At 46.3% G+C, this 19,066-nt stretch overlaps 3 protein-coding genes across 5 annotated transcripts in view; 2 read left to right on the top strand and 1 right to left on the bottom strand.

Annotated features, from left to right (window-relative positions):
• The first annotated feature begins 1,524 nt into the window (after positions 1 to 1,524).
• On the top strand, positions 1,525 to 8,449 carry eef2kmt (eukaryotic elongation factor 2 lysine methyltransferase). Of its 2 annotated transcripts, none has more exons than XM_085272204.1 (8): positions 1,525 to 1,672; positions 6,421 to 6,483; positions 6,558 to 6,638; positions 6,762 to 6,863; positions 7,037 to 7,170; positions 7,248 to 7,492; positions 7,582 to 7,773; positions 8,320 to 8,449. In XM_085272204.1, exons 1-8 carry the CDS (start codon positions 1,565 to 1,567, stop codon positions 8,418 to 8,420), a joined length of 1,026 nt encoding a protein of 341 aa, XP_085128330.1. In that variant the 5' UTR covers positions 1,525 to 1,564; the 3' UTR covers positions 8,421 to 8,449. The 2 variants fall into 2 exon arrangements, with proteins under 2 accessions (XP_085128330.1, XP_085128331.1); XM_085272205.1 differs by having other exon boundaries at positions 1,529 to 1,672; positions 7,624 to 7,773.
• Positions 8,429 to 16,034, bottom strand: alg1 (ALG1 chitobiosyldiphosphodolichol beta-mannosyltransferase). Of its 2 annotated transcripts, none has more exons than XM_085272202.1 (13): positions 15,629 to 16,034; positions 12,819 to 12,896; positions 12,630 to 12,733; positions 12,254 to 12,402; positions 12,020 to 12,109; positions 11,414 to 11,527; positions 11,122 to 11,228; positions 10,439 to 10,477; positions 10,296 to 10,355; positions 10,098 to 10,208; positions 9,877 to 9,991; positions 9,594 to 9,669; positions 8,429 to 9,005 (listed from the first exon to the last, which is right to left on the bottom strand). In XM_085272202.1, exons 1-13 carry the CDS (start codon positions 15,681 to 15,683, stop codon positions 8,871 to 8,873), a joined length of 1,233 nt encoding a protein of 410 aa, XP_085128328.1. In that variant the 5' UTR covers positions 15,684 to 16,034; the 3' UTR covers positions 8,429 to 8,870. The 2 variants fall into 2 exon arrangements, with proteins under 2 accessions (XP_085128328.1, XP_085128327.1); XM_085272201.1 differs by lacking the exon at positions 15,629 to 16,034 and adding an exon at positions 14,290 to 14,620.
• lg4h16orf89 (linkage group 4 C16orf89 homolog) overlaps positions 16,019 to 19,066 on the top strand; it is a 9,806-nt gene continuing 6,758 nt past the window's right edge. The window contains exons 1-3 of the mRNA XM_085272203.1: positions 16,019 to 16,302; positions 18,114 to 18,266; positions 18,813 to 18,963. Coding sequence (XP_085128329.1) covers positions 16,122 to 16,302; positions 18,114 to 18,266; positions 18,813 to 18,963 — 485 coding nt within the window. The 5' untranslated portion in view covers positions 16,019 to 16,121. The remainder of the gene's footprint in view (positions 16,303 to 18,113; positions 18,267 to 18,812; positions 18,964 to 19,066) is intronic.

Genomic DNA, 19,066 nt, shown 5'->3' with positions numbered 1-19,066 from the left:
CCCAAAACATCCCAGAACAATAAAATAAGCATTTAAAGTCAACATGTAGTTCTCCTTACTCATAATTCCAGTTTACACTGAATTTATTACGTTTGCTTCAAAATTGAATTTTACCACGTTCACAGGCTTCAGCATTGGCCACAAGACGCTCCTCTGATTTTGAAAACAGTAATTCGTGTCGGCGTTATAAAGGACTGTGTTTCTGCTAATCCTTTTTAATTAATTTATACGGTTATTTCCTCTATGAAAAACTTTCTATATTCACTGTCTTCATGCGGTCCTTTTAAAATAATAATAAGATATTATAATACTATAACAACATTTATAATTTACCTGGACCGAAAACTTTAAAACTTTATTATCCACAAATAATCAAAATCGTTAGTTTCTCTTAGGTTCTTCTTTTCTGTTAAGAAAACCAAGTGAAATGATCAAACTGATGTTTTAAAATAATCAGCTCATACTCACCAGTAAATGCTCAGTGTGCTGGAGCTGCTGCTGTGAATGCACAGTTGGTCCAACTGAAGAGATTTTATCTCCGGCTGCAGTGACACAGCAAGAAAAGAGCGCGAGGAGAAAGAAATATCAGAAACCTTCTGGACGAAGCGACGTTAGTGAGCGGGCAGAATTCAAGGCCACAGCAGCAGATCTGACTGAAGCTTCACAGATATCAGCAGATATCACAGGTTCCAAAATGAACATGAGTGTGGCTCAGCCCTTTGTTTTATACCACAGTAACCTTTTATTCATGTCACCGAGCTGCTGAAGCTGGCATAAAGGGAAGGTTTCAACACGCTGCTGGATTCAGGTATAAAATTCAATAAGAACTGCAGCTGGACTTGAACCTTGAGCCTCAGTGTTTAAATCCACTGACAGACAGAACCAGCCGAGCTCTCCAGCAGCTCTGATGGATCAGAAATTTACTCTGAGGTTACAAAACATGCACACGAACGAAACGGACAAAACCTCCTTAAAACAAAAGTATACACGATTTTAATTCAGAAAACTTACACAGAAGATCTTTAAAGCATAAGACTACCTGCTGGAGAAGTGGGTCATCTGGAGGTTTGATCTCATGATGCAGAGGAGAGCCACAGGAGTGGCAACTTTTAATTTTGACCTTAAAAGTAGAAAAAGATATTTGCTGGACTTGAATCCTGAACCTTTTAGATAAAATATGATGAGACCATAATCAGAGCTCTCCAGCAGCTGATGTCTGAAGACCCTCCAAACTAAAAGGAAAAGAAAAACACACAGAGAGCAACAGAAACTGTATAAAAAGGTTAAGGAAAGCCCCAGAACACACTCTGGTTCAAAATGAAGTTAAGTTCTAATTAATACAAAACCTTACATTTAAATAATAAATGTCCACTAATAAAATATATAACAATAAAAAGAAGACTGTATGTATGTATGTATTAAACACATGCACTAGCTCTCTGTAGCTTTAAAAAAGGCAGCCGATGCTCAAACCTACAGATAAACTTCACTACCCAGAGGCTCTGGCGAGAGAGGGTCGCGCAGGATTATGGGTAAATAGGAAGTAAACAAATACACGTGTAAGATGGCGCTTTCAGAGCGGTCCTCGGTTCAGGGGTCAGTTAAAGAGGTTTTAATGGAGTTCCAGGTGTCGTTTTTCGCTCTGACTCGGCTCCCTTCGTTTCCCTGGACTGTGAGTACGAGTCTGGCCGAACTTCATTCAGAAATCTCCGCATTTTAGCACCAAAGCAGTCTCTGCCTGTGAAACATGAGTAAAGCAATGCTTGTAATCAGTCAAGGGACCTCCCTGAATAATTTTGGTCTCAGTTCATAAAGATAATCTTTATTCTTTCTTTTAATTTGTTTTTATGTTTTCAAATTGGCCACGGGCTCTCTGAGCCTGCTTCTGCCGGAGATTTCTTCCTCTTAAAGGACATGTTTTCCTTTCCACTGTCGCCCAGTGCTTGCTCGTAGGGGTCGTCTGATTGTTGGGGTTATGGTGGGTCTACCTTAAATCAAATTCAAATTTTATTTGTCACGTACACAGTCATACACAGTACGATATGTAGTGAAATGCTTGGACAACTGCTCGTGACCTAAAGAAAACAAAAAAGGAAAAGGCTATGAATAAGATAGGAAATAAATATGAAAAATTAAAAAGGGTAAATTTAACTAGGAAGGAATAAAATATAAATTAAGGTTAAAAATGAAATAACTGTACAACACAAATTAGAATGAAGGGTAAATTTAACTGGGAAGAATAAGATAAAGATAAATATATAAATTAAAGTTGAAAATAAAATAACTGTACAACAAAATACACAATATAGAACTATATAAGAATGTATGAAGAAATCTAAATATAAATAAATATATACACAATAACAGCAGCTGTACAAGTATTAACCGGAAATGAAGAATATAGTGACCAGTGTTGTGCAAAACCAATGTCCAGAAAGTCCAGTGTGTGTGTAAGAACCATATGTGTGGGTCAGGACTGTGTGGTGGTGTGATTGAGAGACCGTATCGCCTGCGGGAAGAAGCTCCTCCTCAGTCTCTCTGTGTTGGTCTTCAGGGAGCGGAATTGCTTTCCTGACCTCAACAGAGAGAACAGTCTGTTGTTGGGATGGCTGAGGTCCTTCACGATCTTCCTGGCCTTGGTCCAGCACCGCCTGCTGTAGATTGAGTGCAGGTCAGGGAGCTCGGAGCGGATGGTGCGCTCAGCTGACCGCACAACCCTCTGTAGAGCTCGTCTGTCCTGCATGGTGCTGTTCCCGAACCAGGTTAAGATGTTTCCCGCCAGGATGCTCTCTATGGTGCACGAGTAAAAGTTCCTGAGCACCTTGGAGGGCAGTTGGAAGTCTCTCAAGCGTCTGAGGTGGTAGAGACGCTGTCGGGCCTTTTTCACCACGGTGTTGATGTGACAGGACCATGACAGGTCCTGCGTGATGTGAACTCCGAGGTATTTGAAGCTGTCCACTCTCTCCACTGGGCACTCGTTGATGACGGGGGTCTGGTAGTTCCTCTCCTGCTTAGTGCTGAAGTCCACTATCAGCTCCTTTGTCTTACTGACGTTTAGAAGGAGGTTGTTCCTCTGGCACCAGTTCTCCAGATTCCTAATCTCCTTCAGGTAGGCCGTCTCGTTGTTATCAGAGATCAGGCCCACCACGACGGTGTCGTCAGCAAACTTGATGATGGTGGTGGAGCTGGTAGTGGCCACACAGTCATATGTGTACAAAGAGTACAGCAGGGGGCTCAGAACACACCCCTGGGGGGCTCCAGTGCTGAGAGTGGTGGAGGCTGAGACATGTCGGCCCATCCTTACTGCCTGTGGTCTGCCAGTTAGGAAGTTGGAGATCCACTGACACATAGATGAGCTGAGTCCCAGATGCTCCAGCTTGGTGGTGAGTGTGGAGGGAATTATGGTGTTAAATGCAGAGCTGTAGTCTATGAAGAGCATTTTAACATAATTCCCCCTTCTAGTGTCCAAGTGAGTGAGTGACGTGTGGAGGAGATGAGAGATGGCATCGTCTGTGGAACGATTTGGACGGTAAGCGAACTGTAGTGGGTCCAGTGTGTCTGGTAGTGAAGAAATGATGAAGTCTCTGGCCAGGCGTTCAAAGCACTTCATCACTACTGAGGTGAGGGCTACAGGGCGATAGTCATTGAGAGAAGCAGGGTGGGGTTTCTTCGGGACAGGAACAATGATGGACTCTTTGAAGCATGTGGGGATCACCGACTGAGATAAAGAGATGTTGAATATCTCAGTGAACACAGGAGCTAGCTGGTATGCGCAGTCTCTTAGGATACGACCTGGGATGCCGTCTGGTCCTGCTGCTTTCCTGGTGTTCACTCTCTTGAAGGCTCTCCTTACTTCATGCTCGGAGATGACGAGCACGTTTCCGGTGCTGGCAGTATCTTCCTGTCTGCAGCCGTTAGCGCCGCCAACACTAGCATTGTTGGAGACCTTAGCTGCAGCCTCGAAGCGAGCATAGAAAGTGTTCAGCTCGTCTGCCAGAGTCACGGCCGCGTTCGTCATACCGGTTGTTGGTGCTTTATAGTCCGTTATTGTCCTTAGTCCCCGCCACAGGCTCCTAGAGTCACTCTGTTGGAGTTGTGACTCTAGTTTCCTCCCGTAGCGCTGCTTCGCCTCTTTCACCGCCCTCCGCACGTTATATGACGCGGCTTTGTACGGGTCCATGTCCCCCGTCATGAGTCCCGTGTTGTAGGCAGCGGTGCGGGATCTCAGAGCGTTGCGGATGGTTTTATCCACCCACTGCTTCTGGTTGGGAAACGTTGTGATAGTCTTTGTCTCCACGGTATCATCCGCTAGTTTCCCGATGAATCCCACAACCGCTTCCGTAAACACGTTGACGTCATCGTCGGAGCTGTTTCTGAACATGCCCCAGTCTGCGTCATCGAGTGCGTCCTGTAACGCGGCCACCGATTGATCCGTCCAGCGCGCGACCTTCCTCTGAACCGGAACTTCCTGTTTTAGCCTTTGTTTGTATTTTGGCATGAGGAAGATGGCGGCGTGATCAGATTTGCCAAACGGGGGGCGGGATTGTGCCTTGTAGCCGTCCTTGACCGTAGTGTAGCAGTGGTCCAGTGTCCTTTCACCCCTGGTGGGGCAGGTGATGTGTTGATAAAAGTTCGGTGCTGCGCGTTTGAGGTTGGCGCTATTAAAGTCCCCCGTCACAATAAGCGCAGCGTCCCGGTGTTGTGTCTGGTGCTGTGTGAGTGCCTCATGCAGCTCGCATAAGGCGGTGACCGTGTCCGCTTGTGGTGGAATATAAACGGCACTTACAATGACCGATGTAAATTCCCGAGGTAGATAAAAAGGACGACACATGATGGACAGTAGTTCCAGATTTGGTGTGCAGGAGCGTGTGAGAGGAACAACGTTCGCACTGTTGCACCAGTTGTTGTTCACCATTAAACACACGCCGCCTCCCCTTGACTTCCCCGAGTCCCGTGTCCTGTCCATGCGGTGAACCGAGAAGAACTCGGCCGGCTGGATGGCTTACAATATAAGCGCCTTGAGGCGAGTGTTGTGATTTGGCGCAATGTGAATGACTTTAGCCTTCAGCCTCCCTGGGAAAGTCTATGCCAGGGTGCTGGAAAGGAGAGTTCGTCCGTTAGTCGAACCTCGGATACAGGAGGAACAATGCGGTTTCCGTCCTGGTCGCGGAACACTGGACCAGCTCTTTATCCTCTCCAGGATACTTGAGGGTGCATGGGAGTTTGCCCAACCAGTCTACATGTGTTTTGTGGACTTGGAGAAGGCATTCGACCGTGTCCCTCGGGGTGTCCTGTGGGAGGTGTTGCGGGAGTATGGGGTGTCTGGTCCATTGCTACGGGCCATTCGATCCCTATACAACCATTGCAAGAGTTTGGTTCGCATTGCCGGCAATAAGTCGGACTCGTTCCCGGTGGGTGATGGGCTCCGCCAGGGCTGCCCTTTGTCACCGGTTCTGTTCATAATTTTTATGGACAGGATTTCTAGGCGCAGCCAAGTGGCGGAGGGCTTTCGCTTTGGTGGCCTCAGAATCTCATCTCTGATTTTTGCAGATGATGTGGTTCTGTTGGCTTCATCGGGTGAGGGCCTCCAGCTCGCACTGGAACGGTTCGCAGCCGAGTGTGAAGCAGCGGGAATGAGGATCAGCACCTCCAAATCTGAGGCCATGGTTCTCAGCCGGAAAAGGGTGGAGTGCCCACTCCGGGTCGGGGATGAGTTCCTGCCCCAATTGGAGGAGTTCAAGTATCTCGGGGTCTTGTTCGCGAGTGAGGGAGAAGGGAGCCGGAGATCGACAGACGGATTGGCGCTGCAGCTGCAGTAATGCGGACGCTGCACCGGTCCGTCGTGGTGAAGAGGGAGCTGAGTGTAAAAGCGAAGCTCTCAATTTACCGGTCGATCTACGTCCCTACCCTCACCTATGGCCACGAGCTGTGGGTAGTGACCGAAAGAACGAGATCGCGGATACAAGCGGCAGAAATTAGCTTCCTCCGAAGGGTGGCTGGCCTCTCCCTTAGAGATAGGGTGAGAAGTTCGGCCATCCGGGAGGGGCTCAGAGTAGAGCAGCTGCTGCTCCACATCGAAAGGAGCCAGCTGAGGTGGTTCGGGCATCTGACAAGGATGCCCCCTGGGCGCCTCCTGGGTGAAGTGTTCCAGGCATGTCCCACCGGGAGGAGGCAGACCCAGGACACGCTGGAGAGATTATATCTCTCGGCTGGCCTGGGAACGCCTTGGTATTCCCCCGGATAAGCTGGAGGAGGTGGCTGGGGAGAGGGAGGTCTGGGCCTCTTTGCTTAGGCTGCTGCCCCCGCGACCCGGCCCCGGACAAAGCGGATGAGGATGGATGGATGGATGGATGGATGGATGACTTTAATTGAACTTAAAACGTGACTTACACAGAGGTTGAACTTTTTATCTGCTTACAGTTTGTAGAAAAAGACCTTCAGAGCAGCGGGTCATCAGAGCTCATTTCTCAGGTGCTGAAACAGGTGAGTGTTCCTCCATCGTGCTGCAATCATAAAACAGCTTCGTCAGTGTAATGAACAGTCACATGTTTTTACAGACGTGCCTTCATCCCCTGTGCCGGAAGTTTCCACCTTCAGTCAGATACAGGAGGCTGTTTCTCTCCCAGCTCATCAGACGGGTAAGGAGAGGTTAACTCTCAGATTATTAGTTGAGCTTTTTTTTTCTCTGGGCAGAAAGATGTTGAAGTACTCGATCACAGAGTCAAACCCGGCTGTGTGCTTCCTGGTTTCTTCCTCCACAGCTGGAAGCTTCAGGCTGTGAACCCCTGGATGAGCTGTACGATGCTCTGGCTGAGGTGGTGGGCGCTGAGGAGACCATGGAGTGCTACAAGAGCTACCTGCTGGTACCGCACACAGAAAACCCCCAGTGTCACTGTTACCTTTATACCAAATTATTTGTTTTGTGCCATAAAAATATCACGATCTGATTTTCGGTCTGAATCGCCCGGCCCTACTTTTGCCAGCTGTTGCTTGCAGGAGTCTTAATTTGAAGTGCAGCGATGTTTGTGTCCTGCAGCCTGCTGGTGGCGCCGTGAGCTTGATGGAGAACATTGCTCTGATCTCAGAGGGGACCACCGGGCTGGTGACGTGGGAGGCGGCTCTTTACCTGGCAGAGTGGGCTCTGGAGAATCAGCAGGTCTTTACAGGCAGGTAAGCGGAAGGATCTGCAGGTCGTCGCCCTCCAGGTGGAGCTTCTGCAGCTTTTAAATTTGCTCCTCCTCCTTCAGGACGGTGCTGGAGCTGGGCAGCGGTGCGGGGTTGACAGGTATCACCGTCTGTCGGTCGTGCAGCCCAAAGCGATTCATCTTCAGCGACTGTCACTCCACAGTGCTGCAGAAACTCAGAGACAACGTCCGGCTGAATGGGCTGAGCGAGCAGACGACCCCAGCGGTCAGCGTGGAGAAGCTGGACTGGACGGCAATCTCAGAGGAAGAGCTGAGGGAGATCGGAGCTGATGTCATCATCGCCGCAGGTCAGATTTTTGGAGATGGCGTGGACACACATTCACACACCTCAGTCTGTTCTGGATTTTGTGGAGCTGTTGACAATCTGCTTTCTCAGATTTGGAGTTAAAGCAGATTCCTGTTGTTTGTCGTGGTGCAGACGTGGTGTACGACCCCGACATCGCAGGAAGTCTGGCGAAGCTGCTGTCCATCGTCCTGAGGTGTTCGTCTGCCGAGGGTCTCCCTCAGGTCTTCATCTGCTCCACGATAAGGAACCTGGAGACGTACGGCGGCTTTAAACAGCAGCTTGGTAAGACAGCGCTGAGGAGGAGGCGGCGGCTGTGGTGAAGATGGTTCAGATTAATTCAGACTTAAACCTGATCAGAGTCTGGTTTACTTAAACCTGACGTTCTGCTGTGGCTCTTTGGCTCATGCTAACCTCACGTGATCGACCTCATGCTCGAGTCTGAGTTTCATCAGCTTCGCCCACAAAAACACGTTTTCTGCCTGAAATGAACAGTAAACATATAACACAAGGGGAAAAATACTGTGGTTTGCTGTAGTAAGTAGTTCTTTAACCAGCTGTGCACAGTGTCCACAATTCATGAAATTCATGAAGCAAAAAGGACCTGGAGACAGCTCACAGGAAACACTCAGACGTTCCAGTGTCGACAAAACGAGACTGCAAATCTGGCCAGATTTGATCCTGGATACTTCCTGGTTGCAGTGGGAATAAATAATAATAGTTGTTTTTGAGGTGTGCTTGGGGAATTATGAAGATGATTTTATAGAGATCAGGATTTTCGCAGTGCAGGACGTTGGTTTGAACGAAGTCATTGTTTGTTTGTTTTGGCAGAAGCTGAAGGAGTCGGCCATGAAGTGATCCCAGCACCCGTCAACCACGTGTTTCCTTATAACAGACAGTCGGCTATAGAGCTCATCAAACTGCGCAGATGACACGAGGGGAGCATGATAAAGATTTTATTTACAAATGTACATCCTCATCGTCATGACAACTTCCTTTATACATTCAAGTGAAGAAAGAAAAACGCCAGGAATAAAAAAAGAAGACCTCAGAAGACTTCGTCTTTTCACCCACTGATCCATTTAAATTTTAAATGTACATTTATCAGAAAACACCCCAAACAAACAGTTTTGTCCTTTATGCTCTCACTCTGCTGTAACTGGTGCTCATCTCATCCAGGCATTCACTGGATACTGGACTCAAAGGCTGGGCCTACTTTATTCCATGAAGTGCTCACCAGGCACAAAAGGAAAAAAAAGGCTTGTTTCCATGGTGATGTCTACTGCACGTGCCCAGTAGGGCTTACAAAGCGAGACTTTCATGAATAAAAAAAAATGGTTATAAAACTGCAGCGCTGTCTAGCTCTCTAAATAGAGCCAAGGTTATCTCGGAGCAGTGATTAGAGGCAGGACGTTCTGGTCCCAGTTGTCATCCCAGCGCTGCCCCCTGCTGGAGTGGAGGTTCCTCCTGAAGGTTCCTAGTTTGCCGTCTGAACTGGGAAAGTCTGACAGGAGAGTCTGGAATCATAAACGTTCAGCATTATTTGAAAGAAGTCAAAAGAGCGTGTCGATCACCTTGTTTGTTTTTTTGAGAATAGAAGAAAGAAGGTGGAGTGCTAAGGTATCAGCTAACGCTAGCTAGCTAGCTACCATGCTATATAAATAATTAGCTATTAACTGTTATTTATCTGTAATATCCAATTAAAATCCTAGAATTTCACCCCCAAAACTGTGGCTCCAGCTTCTTGGACAGTCTGTTAGTACAGTCACCTCACAGCAGCCATGTTTTTGGTCACATGATGTTATTAAAAAAAGCTCCAACAGCACAAACACGGTCCAGAGGTCCAGTTCAGTTAGCCGAGGTGAAGCCTAACGGACATCTAGCTGCTACAGCCGCCTGTGTCACCCTCTCATCACAGATGTGGCCACTTCACTCCCACTCAGGCTTCAGAACCCACAAAACCATCTTTTATATACAGTCTATGCTTAAATCGTGTTGTACGGTATTTTCAGAGAAGAATAAATGTTGGTAGATATTAGAGTCCATATCAGGGTCTGCCCGAATCTTTCTCCTGATCATGTGACTGGTTTACAGGCATCTCTCACCTTCAGCTGCTCGGCGAGCTCTGCAGAGTCTTTGAAGATCAGCCCGTTCTCCTCGTGCTTCACCAGCTCATCCAAGCTAGGAATAAAAATAAAGCCGAGTCAGGTTTAATTCACGTTCATGAGCTTACTGGAAGCACATTCTCATCTCCAGTTTAAATAGGTGGACATCAACACAGAGAGGGAAGTATTTACAGAGGTCACTGATGAGCATTTTACTTTGCAACCAGCGGAGTCGCCCCCTCCTGGCCACTAGAAAGAATGCAGGGTTAAGAGGTCGGCTCACCAGTTGAAGTGGACGGCGCAGACGGGGAGGCAGCAGCCGAACATGTCCACCACCTTCATGGGCAGATCCAGACCGCTGGACGACTTGTGGAGACAAACACCCAGGTCTGCTGAGCCTGGACGACAGAGAAGGAAACTCCTCCAACGACCTGCAGGAACCTTTGTGCGCAAACACGAGTGAGACTAAACTGGTCGAACAGACCAAAATTAATACTAAAATACCTAAAAGCAGAGGGTAATCTTCTGCCTCCAGCCAGGGGGTGCAGATCTCCAGGTGCTCCAGGTGCAGGGAGTCGATGAGCTTCATGTAGTGTTCCTTCTGAGGACCCTTACCTGCACAAACGCACAAAAACACACAGAGTGGAAACATGTTCTGAATAAAGGAAAATCTTCTAATCTGTAAGCAGCGAGCTGGACTACCTGTGATCACGCAGAGTAAAGGTGGTAAGGAAGCTCCTCCCCTAATGAAACCTTCGTACTCTGGTGGGAACAAACAGGCGACAGGTGAGGAAACACGTTTCATGGATTATTTAAACTTTCGTTTCTGGAACAGCAGGTCTCACCTTCGAGGGCCGTCAGCAGGATGGAGAAATCTTCGTCCTCTGCAGAGAAAAAATGTCCTGAATCAGTGATTCAGTGTTTCCAGAGATGAAACACAAGGTGCAAAATAAAGTGAAACTGGCTGAATTTGGAAAATTTTACATTCTGTTTACAATAGAAGCTGCAGCCAGAAACCTTCAGTGAGCGTCCTCGCGCATCCCGACATTCCCGCATCGTGTTTACGTCGATGATGAGGAACACCGGGAGTTTAATTCCCCTTTTCCACGAAAAAACTTTATTTATTTCCGCACTGAGATCACGATCTCTTTACCGAGATTCACAGCAGGACTTAAAGCGAAACCGTTGCTCCCAAAATCCTTTCCTGTAAATCCTGAACGGGCCGAGGACGCCGCTGAAGCGGAGGTCACGACCTCCAAGCAGTAACTTCTGTTTTGTTTCTGTTTCTTCCTGATCATTGAAATGTGATTAAAAACCCTGCAGTGAAGCTGCCTGTGTGTGAGCCGCTGAAGGAAAGTAAAAGCTTGTGAAATTAAAAACAAGACTTTTTGAACTCCTGAGATGAACGACTTCAGCAGAAATGTTCGAACAGCAAACGCAAAACAAAAAATCGGTTTGCAATCAGAAAACACCAAAAGCTCGCCGTGGTTTTCGTTCTTAAATGGGGGGAAGCGTCTCTTCCTCAGACCTGTCCAGCTGGTGCTGCTGAGCAGCAGCGCTGGTCGCTCCGCCCTCAGGGTCACGGTGCCGTCAGCGGGGTCACGAACTGAGAAGATGGTCCTCTCCGCCTCAGACCTGAGAGAGTAGGTGAGCACACAGAGCTGATGTGTTTTTTTCTATAACAATAAACTGAACAACCGAGGAAAAGCCGACAGTAAAACTCTGCAGCTCTACGATTGCACACATTACACAAACTTCCTGTTTTGTGGGCGATCAACAGTGTTTCACAGGAACTGCCCCCCAACAGCGTCATCACTCACCCCGCGTGTCTGAACTGAGGATAGACGGCGGCGAGCCTCACGAAGAGCTCGTGCTGCAGCTTCAGCGGAGTCTCTCTGAAGATGGAGGCCGGCCGGTCGTACAGAGTCGTCGCCCTGCAAACGTCAAACAGTAAAATGTCGCGCTGCGATCCAGAGTGAGAACAGAGTCACTGCGGTTAGTTTACTGGTTTTTATTAACTGCATTAAAAACTCGGCCCTGCAGTGAAACACAAACGTGAACATCAGGAGCCTCACAGAGGACGGATCACGGGACCGTCCACAGCAGAGCCGAGACTTCGAGCAGGTACGAGTTATGTGAACACATCGTCCGCAGACCTGGAGCAGCGTCTCCTTTTAACTCCGCTCCTTCAGTGTCTCCTCAGGTGTCATACACATCACGGCCTCCAGAGGCCGCTAGTGAGACATCTGACCTTTGTTTCAGTCTTTCTTTCCTTCATCAACTTCACTGTAAAGTGACACGTCTGCATGTTTTTATTGGTGTGTTGTGAGAATCTTCAATTTCAAACATCTCTCAGATTTTCTGCCACGAGCATTCGTCAGTGAATGAAAAACAGCCATGCAGATAATAGAAAGAGAAAGTCATACTTGATGCCCCAGTTTTTCTGCAAGTCGTCCTTCATGGCGTTGGTGACGCACAAGTTGTGAGACGCCAGAGGGCCAAAGAAGCGCTCGTACCTGAAAGACGAGAACGAAAGCGCCCGTCAGAGACGACAGAGACAGAAACACCTCGGATCAGGATTTAACATTAAGTATTTTTATCACAGTCCTGAGGATCAGGACACCGCAGAGCGCCACCTTCAGCCTCTCAGCGGTACTCACCACTTTGCCAGTCGGACTATGGGATGCGCCGGGCCGTGGCTCAGCGCCATGATGGTGTAGCCGTAGTTGTGCCAGTCGATGATGAATCTGCTGCCACGCAGCAAACACACGAACCAGGTCACTGCGATGCTGGGCAGCCCAGGAGGATTCTGGGAAACAAAGGCAGTCGTTGATGTTAACAGAGTGAAGTATTTATAGCAGAGTTCTTTATCGTTCCTCTAGAGTTCATTTAACTCTCAAAATAAATGTTTTTGAGTCAAAATGAGGATTTTTGTCTTAATTTAAACAAATAAAAAAGAAGAATGGATGAACCAGTGTGATGTTTACGTCTGTACGTGAGTTATTGTTCCCCCTGTGAGAGTCACAGGTAACACACCTGCATCAGAACATGCGCCTGCAGCTCCATCGTCAGCAGGACACGGAGCAGCTGCAGGGACTGAACCGTCACCTTCGTCACATACGAGACCACTTTCGGTCCGACTGCGAAACAGGAAACGGGTTCATTAAAAAACAAACAGTAAAGAATCACATCCTGTTTGTTGTTTAAGCGCAGATGTAAATGTACCTCGGACACCTTTCAGCTCTGCGATGGGCACTATGGTGATTTTCTCCTCGCTCAGCACGTCTTGATGAGGTTTGGTTTCTGAAAAACAATCACAGCACAAATTCTTCACTTTCACAGCCGACACGGGAATTTTTCAGGCACGATGAAACGACTTCCTGATTGTTTTTAGTCCAAAGCTCACATTTCGTTTTTTGTTTCTCAGAACAACCGACTGTTTGTCTGAAACTCTTTTGGTTTTCAGTGCTGTAGAAACAAAAGGTATTTCTTTTCTATCAGGTCATGTTTATAACGCACAGCTGAAATGAACCCGGCTCAGTTAACCTGGATGTGCTGCACCGAGTTTACGTTTTAGTAATTTTAATAGAGTACGTGATATTACTTCTTTCAAACACCACCCTTACAAAGAGGATCGGCTCCATCTCGGATCACTTACAGCGACCTGCTTTGAGGTGTTTTCTGTCTGTGGTCATTTTGCATCCTTTTTTTTCTGCATATACTTTACAGTCACGTCTTTTTCTTTATCTAAAGTTTGATTTATCTCAACCTGCTGAAAGCACCAGTTTTATACTTGGATCAAATATTCTTTTCTTTAGATTTTTGATTTGGAACTTTTACGAGTAACGACATGTAAACGCTGCTTCTTTAAAATACCACTCCTTATAAATCCTACAGGCAGAGCGCTGCAGTATTGATGGAGGTGTAGAAGTTGCAGCACATGTTTCAGGAACAAATAAACTCACTATACAGCTCCAACAGGATTTAGACGCTTCAGTGTTTGTTTCCCCCAAACCTCCAAACATTAGGAGGTATGGACCTCCTCTGTCACTCCAGCCCTCCTTCACTACATCCAGAAATATCCTCAGAGGTCGTCCTCTTCTCCTCCTGTGTATATCCAGTATATGTACGCTCCCTCCTCTGCACACCTCAGCCTCTCTGACTCTGAGATGTCCCTCTGATGGACTCATTTCTAATCCTTGTCTCCACCCACGCCGCCCTGCCTGCACGTTCTTCTTCACCTCCTCTTGTGCATTGTATGGATGATTGACCCCAGGTATTTAAACTCATCCACCTGCACTGGCTTCTCTCCTCACATGTCCACCTGTCAACATGTCTCTCTCACTCACGTCTATTCTGTCTGGATTGTACCAATTTTCATTCTTCTTCTCTCCAGATCATACCTCCACCTGCTCACTACTCACACTACAAATCACAGTGTCGCCACAGGGACTCCTGCCTACCCCCATCTGTCTGCTGACCAGAGTGGGCTCAGGGTCGATCCCTGATGTAGTCTCACCTCCACCTTAAACCCACCTCCCCACTGTCTCTCTGTCCTCATACTGGTACGAGGATACGCTGGTATCGGTACCTACCTGAACATGTCGGTACGAGAAGTGAAAGAAGCTGACTGTTTGATCTCAGCGGCAGGTGGGAAACAGGTGAATCAATGTGTCACAGGAAGCTTCAGTCTCACCTGAAAACCCCACGAAGGTCACATGGTACCCGTGTTTACTCAGGGATAAAGCGTGATACTGCATCCGAGGACTGCGCCCGATGTCCCCCAGCACCAGCACACAGACCCGCCGGGAGGTCCCGTCGTCCCGCCGCCGTAGGCTGCGGCCCCACAGCGGCAGCAGCGCGGCAGCGACCGCCAGAGACACCGCGGGCCACCTCACAGCCGAGTGTGGCGCCAAAAGTCCCGCTAAAAGCGCCAAAACCGTCAGGGAAACTGCCAGCAGAGCCGTGCAGGAGCAGCGCGGCGCCATGTTTGTTTGAGATTTGTGATGACGCGGCTCATCACAAATGGGCGGGGCTTGATGTTTAAAGGAAGCGCGCATCGTATCGTGACGCGTTCATGTGCAAACCAGGAACTTTCAGTCTCAGCCGTCAAAGCGTGTGTTAACTTCTATTGTTATCAAAAGATTATATTAAAAAACCCACAAAGAAAAAATTAAAAAGTAGGGCTTTGGTAGCACATTTACATTTTGTTTTTTAAAAAAGAAAAATCTCAGAAACATCTTTTCACAAACATTTTGGAACAAAGAATAAAAAGTTTGACTGAGCAGATTTTTGTGAATATATTTACACAATTAAACATTTGTTCTGAAGTTTTGTGCTTTTCAAATGTGAAAATCTACTTTGTATTAACCAATCTCTCTTTAGGATATTTTCGGTTCTATTCTTCATTTAGAAACAGGAGGATATAATATATACACATCAGAATCAAAATAGGATTCAGGATTATACTTTACTGTCATTACACATGTATAAATACAGTGTAACGAAATACAGTTTGCATCTAATCAGAAGTGCAAGAGCAGTAAGTGCAATACTTTCTTAATCCCTGAGGAAATTATATTATACACATATACACGTATAAGAATGCGTGACATTGATATGTAATATATGTTTTCTAGTGCCTTCCAGAAAATATATTCATAAAATGTATGCATTAATATACTATAAACAAAATTGTTTAAAAAATCTAAATAATAACATATACATATTCATCAATTTGTAAATGAGCCTGAAAATTGTACTCGTGCTGTCCACACTGTATTTTTCTGATGAAATAGTCTGACTTATTATCCTGGAAATGCCCTGCACACATAAACAAAAACAAACAAACAGAAACAAAAGAACCAAAAAATTAAACATTACTGAAATAAGAAAACTGCCTTCAGATTTCTAATTTTTCTTTGTACGTTGTATTTACAAAATCATTTACATTGTAAGCAAATTATTGAGAAATTTACTTATTGTTACTTCCGCTTGTAAATAATTTTAAAACCAGACTGATCTTCTATACTAACCTTTTGTGGTCAAATATTCTGGCTCCCTGCGCCGCCCCACTGGAAAATCCCGCATACATAAACCTCACCTCACTGTGGGAAACTGCAAGGAAATATGATATTAATTCTGTGTACATTTTCCACTTTTTGAACAGCTTTTGTCTTCCATGCGTTGCAGCTTTCAGGCCACTAACTGACTTTTTTTAAAATGTAATTTTGTTTTTTGGTTTCGGTTAAATAAACGTGTAAATGGTTTCACTGCACATCACTTTAAATCCTCTTAGGAGGTAAGGTGAGCTTTTCTTGGTGTATTATTTTTATTCTAATATTAATTCAAATTAAACGCAGTAAAAATAAAATGTCATTTCGTGAGCCCCTCTGACGTCATGGATATTTCCTCCCCCATGCTGAGCCCTTGACTTTCCTCCCCCCGTGTTAAAGCGGAGACAGGCTGTCCTCCTCCGCCTCTCTCGGTCTCCCTGCTAGACTGAAGCTGTCCCGGACCTCAGACCGGATGATGCGGGTTTCGGTGCTCCGGCTGGCCGCAGCGCTGGCTCTGTTTGCCGCAGTGTGCGGCTCTCGGGCGGAGGTGATCGATGACATCCTGAGCAGCCTCTCCCGCGGAGTGTCCTTCCTGGAGCGGCAGCATGAGCACATCAACCTGGACGGAGTGGTGGGGTTCGTCATACTGCAGGGTAGGACTGTTTACCAGCTGCAGGAAAACATCTGGAGAATAACAGCTGTTTATGGTTTGCTTGTTTTGGTGAAACTCACTGATTTGAGATGCAGGTGCAGATCGAACAGGTTATACAAATATGCGAAAGCTTTTAAAGTGAAATGCTTTTAACCTCAGTGTCGACTCAGAGGTTTTTGTCTCGCAGTGCCTGAAAGTGACACATTTTCTGCTTCACTCTCAGACTTTTCACTGATCTGTTTTATTTTATAGTAAAATACAGTAAAGTACAGCGCTGCCAGTACAGCTACTGCTCTGACATTTGATTTTATGACAATGAAAACCCCAAAGTAATCTAAAAATAAAGTAAATCTATTGTTTTAACCCCTTCTGTCCAAAAACAAATGATGAACATTTCCAGAATAAAAAGTGTATCCCCCCCCAAAAAACGTTGATTTTGTGGCCGTAGCTTCTTAAAGAGCTAAAGTGGGATCATGTGTATTCAGAGCACAGAGGATAAAATGATGGCCAGTATTTTCTGCACGGCATTTAATATTCTGATTGGCCAGCTTCTAGGTGCCTGCTGAGGGGCAGCAATCTGTGCAGCATTAAACTGTAAACATGTTTTTAATGTGAACGTTTGATGCTCTAAGGACAAATAAAAAGGAAGCGTGTGACGGCCTGAGTGGTGGCTCTGATATTTTACTCCGCTCCACAGTGACAAACATTTAAATCTTGTTGGTTTCAGCAACTTTGAAGACAAACAGTCTTTGTTTTGCGTCACACTGTTTTCAGGTCTCACCACCGCTCGGCGAACAGTCCGCAAGTGTCTGCAGACGAGTCAGGGTCTTCCATGTGTAACATTGTTAAAAAGATGCAGATTACAGTTCACTAAATGACACAACACTGACTGAAGCTGCGCCGCCACATTTGGCTAAATAGTTTCTGCCGTGGTTTGTTTTCTCACCAGGAAAACGAACTGACTTTAATGTGAGGCCGTGTTTGCACACAGAGCTCTGTTTGCCCAGCAGAGATCATCTTCATGCTTTATTATCTTTCCTCATAAATGCAGATGTGCAACAGCTGCTCTGCTGTTTATGAAACAGAAAACAGCAGAAAGTAACAGCTCAGTATTCACCATCTGCCTGCTTTTCTCATTTTAGACACAGACCGTGTCCGTGAAGTGACGTAATTTGAACCTTTATATTTTCTGTATGTTGACAATACACAGCAGCCTTGTGAGAATCACAGTTAAGTTATAAGGCTTTTTGTCAATTTTCTACCAATCATTCATGAAGCTGACCTTGAAGACCTCGGTGGATGTAAGTCGGCATTTACAAACTCAGCCTGCTCCAGATTTAGAGAGACAGACATGATGCCACTCAGGAGATACACCTGCAAACCTGTTGGCAACCAAAGCAGTCACACAGAGGCTTTCTGTGCAGCTGACCTCTTTGCATATGCAGCTGACTTCACCTAGAGCCAGCCGGTCAGGTAATATCGAGACCAGAAGGCTGCTGGCTGGTCTGCAGGTCTGTGTGACTGAGGCTGAAGTAAAAACACTGAAGAGCTCACCTTTGAAATAAAACAGGAAGTAAGCCAAAAGAGGGAAAACACAAAGACAAAAGCGAGGGCACGAAAAAGAACAAAGGAAGAAAGTAACAGATCAGAAAACCAACTAAGGGCCTACCTTTCAAAATAAAACAGGAAGTAAACCGAAAGAGGGTCCATCCACAGGAGGAAACAGGCAGAGGAAATTAAAACCATAAAGCAAGTTTACTTACATCCTTTTATTTTACGAATGAACTCTTTCTTCCTGTTTTTGTGTCTCAGCTGAGCTGAAGGAGGCGGTCCGGACGTGGCCTCACACCGACCCGGTCAGCTGGGCTCAGAGAACCACCGCCGTCGCTCTGGTCAGACGTCTCGACCAAAGTGTGGAGAAGGCGAACGCTGCACTGGAACAGGACGACCCAAAATACTACAGAGGTGAGACTTTCAGACTCCGTGTCCCACGGAGTGCAGCACGGAGGTACAGTGCTGATCCATTTAGTGGTTAATTCTTGGAGCTGTTATGGTTTTTATGAAAAGGCTCAGGGCAGTCTCAGATATGTATTTTTTATTATCACACCTTATATTTATGAAGGTAAAAGTGTCAGTGATGTTACAAATCTGTTCTTCACAGTGACACTGAAACACTACAGGTCAGTGAACACAACATCAAGAACAGACAACAGTCAGAAAGCTGAGAGACAAATTTCAGTTTCACTGCTGTGACGTCTTCTGTAGGTGTTTCCTGAAAAAGGAGGAGCTTATTTAAAGACTGTTTGAACTTATAGGGGCTGTTTTTGAGTTAAATTTGTATTTAATTATGTTTTTAATCATCACAACGTATTGATTAAGGTTTAATTATATAATTTAAATATCTGACTTGAGAGAAATGAGCAGGCAGGTGTTGCACAGACGTGGAGGTGAGGTTTGTTGAAATCCTAGCAGACTTTAACACTTGTGCGTTTCTTGCATCCTCCTCTCAAGAGTTCGAGCCCCTGTTGTCGTGGAGTTTCTGGCTGATTCCTCAGGAATGGTACACCACAGATCCCAGCCTGGTTTATCCCTCCACCATGACCACTGAGTGTTACGATGAGCAGCTCAGTGACAAATGTCTGACCCTGCTGCTGGGAACCTGGTAGGAACCCACACCAACACCCCAAAGAGTCCGGCTTCAGAGGCTCTTTACTGTGCTGGTTCCCCTACATTTGGATTGTTGGACTGTGCAAATTATTCACCGA

Source organism: Mchenga conophoros, linkage group LG4 (genome assembly GCF_057382185.1).
Source record: "Mchenga conophoros isolate Kocher_MC1m ecotype Shallow Benthic linkage group LG4, M_conophoros_male_GT1.1, whole genome shotgun sequence".
Taxonomy (NCBI): domain Eukaryota; kingdom Metazoa; phylum Chordata; class Actinopteri; order Cichliformes; family Cichlidae; genus Mchenga; species Mchenga conophoros.
Note: the sequence above shows the minus strand (reverse complement) of the source record. Positions and strands in the feature narration are given on the sequence as shown.

What these genes read in the sequence shown, in the direction of transcription:
- alg1 (XM_085272201.1), bottom strand. Translation starts at nt 14,581, where the DNA reads ATGGCGCCGCGCTGCTCCTGCACGGCTCTGCTGGCAGTTTCCCTGACG. An exon ending in AGATTACCCTCTGCTTTTAG is followed by an intron (nt 9,992 to 10,097) that starts GTATTTTAGTAT and finishes TCTGTCGTCCAG; the next exon opens with GCTCAGCAGACCTGGGTGTT. An exon ending in TGCGCCGTCCACTTCAACTG is followed by an intron (nt 9,670 to 9,876) that starts GTGAGCCGACCT and finishes TTTTATTCCTAG; the next exon opens with CTTGGATGAGCTGGTGAAGC.
- eef2kmt (XM_085272204.1), top strand. Translation starts at nt 1,565, where the DNA reads ATGGCGCTTTCAGAGCGGTCCTCGGTTCAGGGGTCAGTTAAAGAGGTT. An exon ending in TCTCCCAGCTCATCAGACGG is followed by an intron (nt 6,639 to 6,761) that starts GTAAGGAGAGGT and finishes CTTCCTCCACAG; the next exon opens with CTGGAAGCTTCAGGCTGTGA. An exon ending in CAGCAGGTCTTTACAGGCAG is followed by an intron (nt 7,171 to 7,247) that starts GTAAGCGGAAGG and finishes CTCCTCCTTCAG; the next exon opens with GACGGTGCTGGAGCTGGGCA.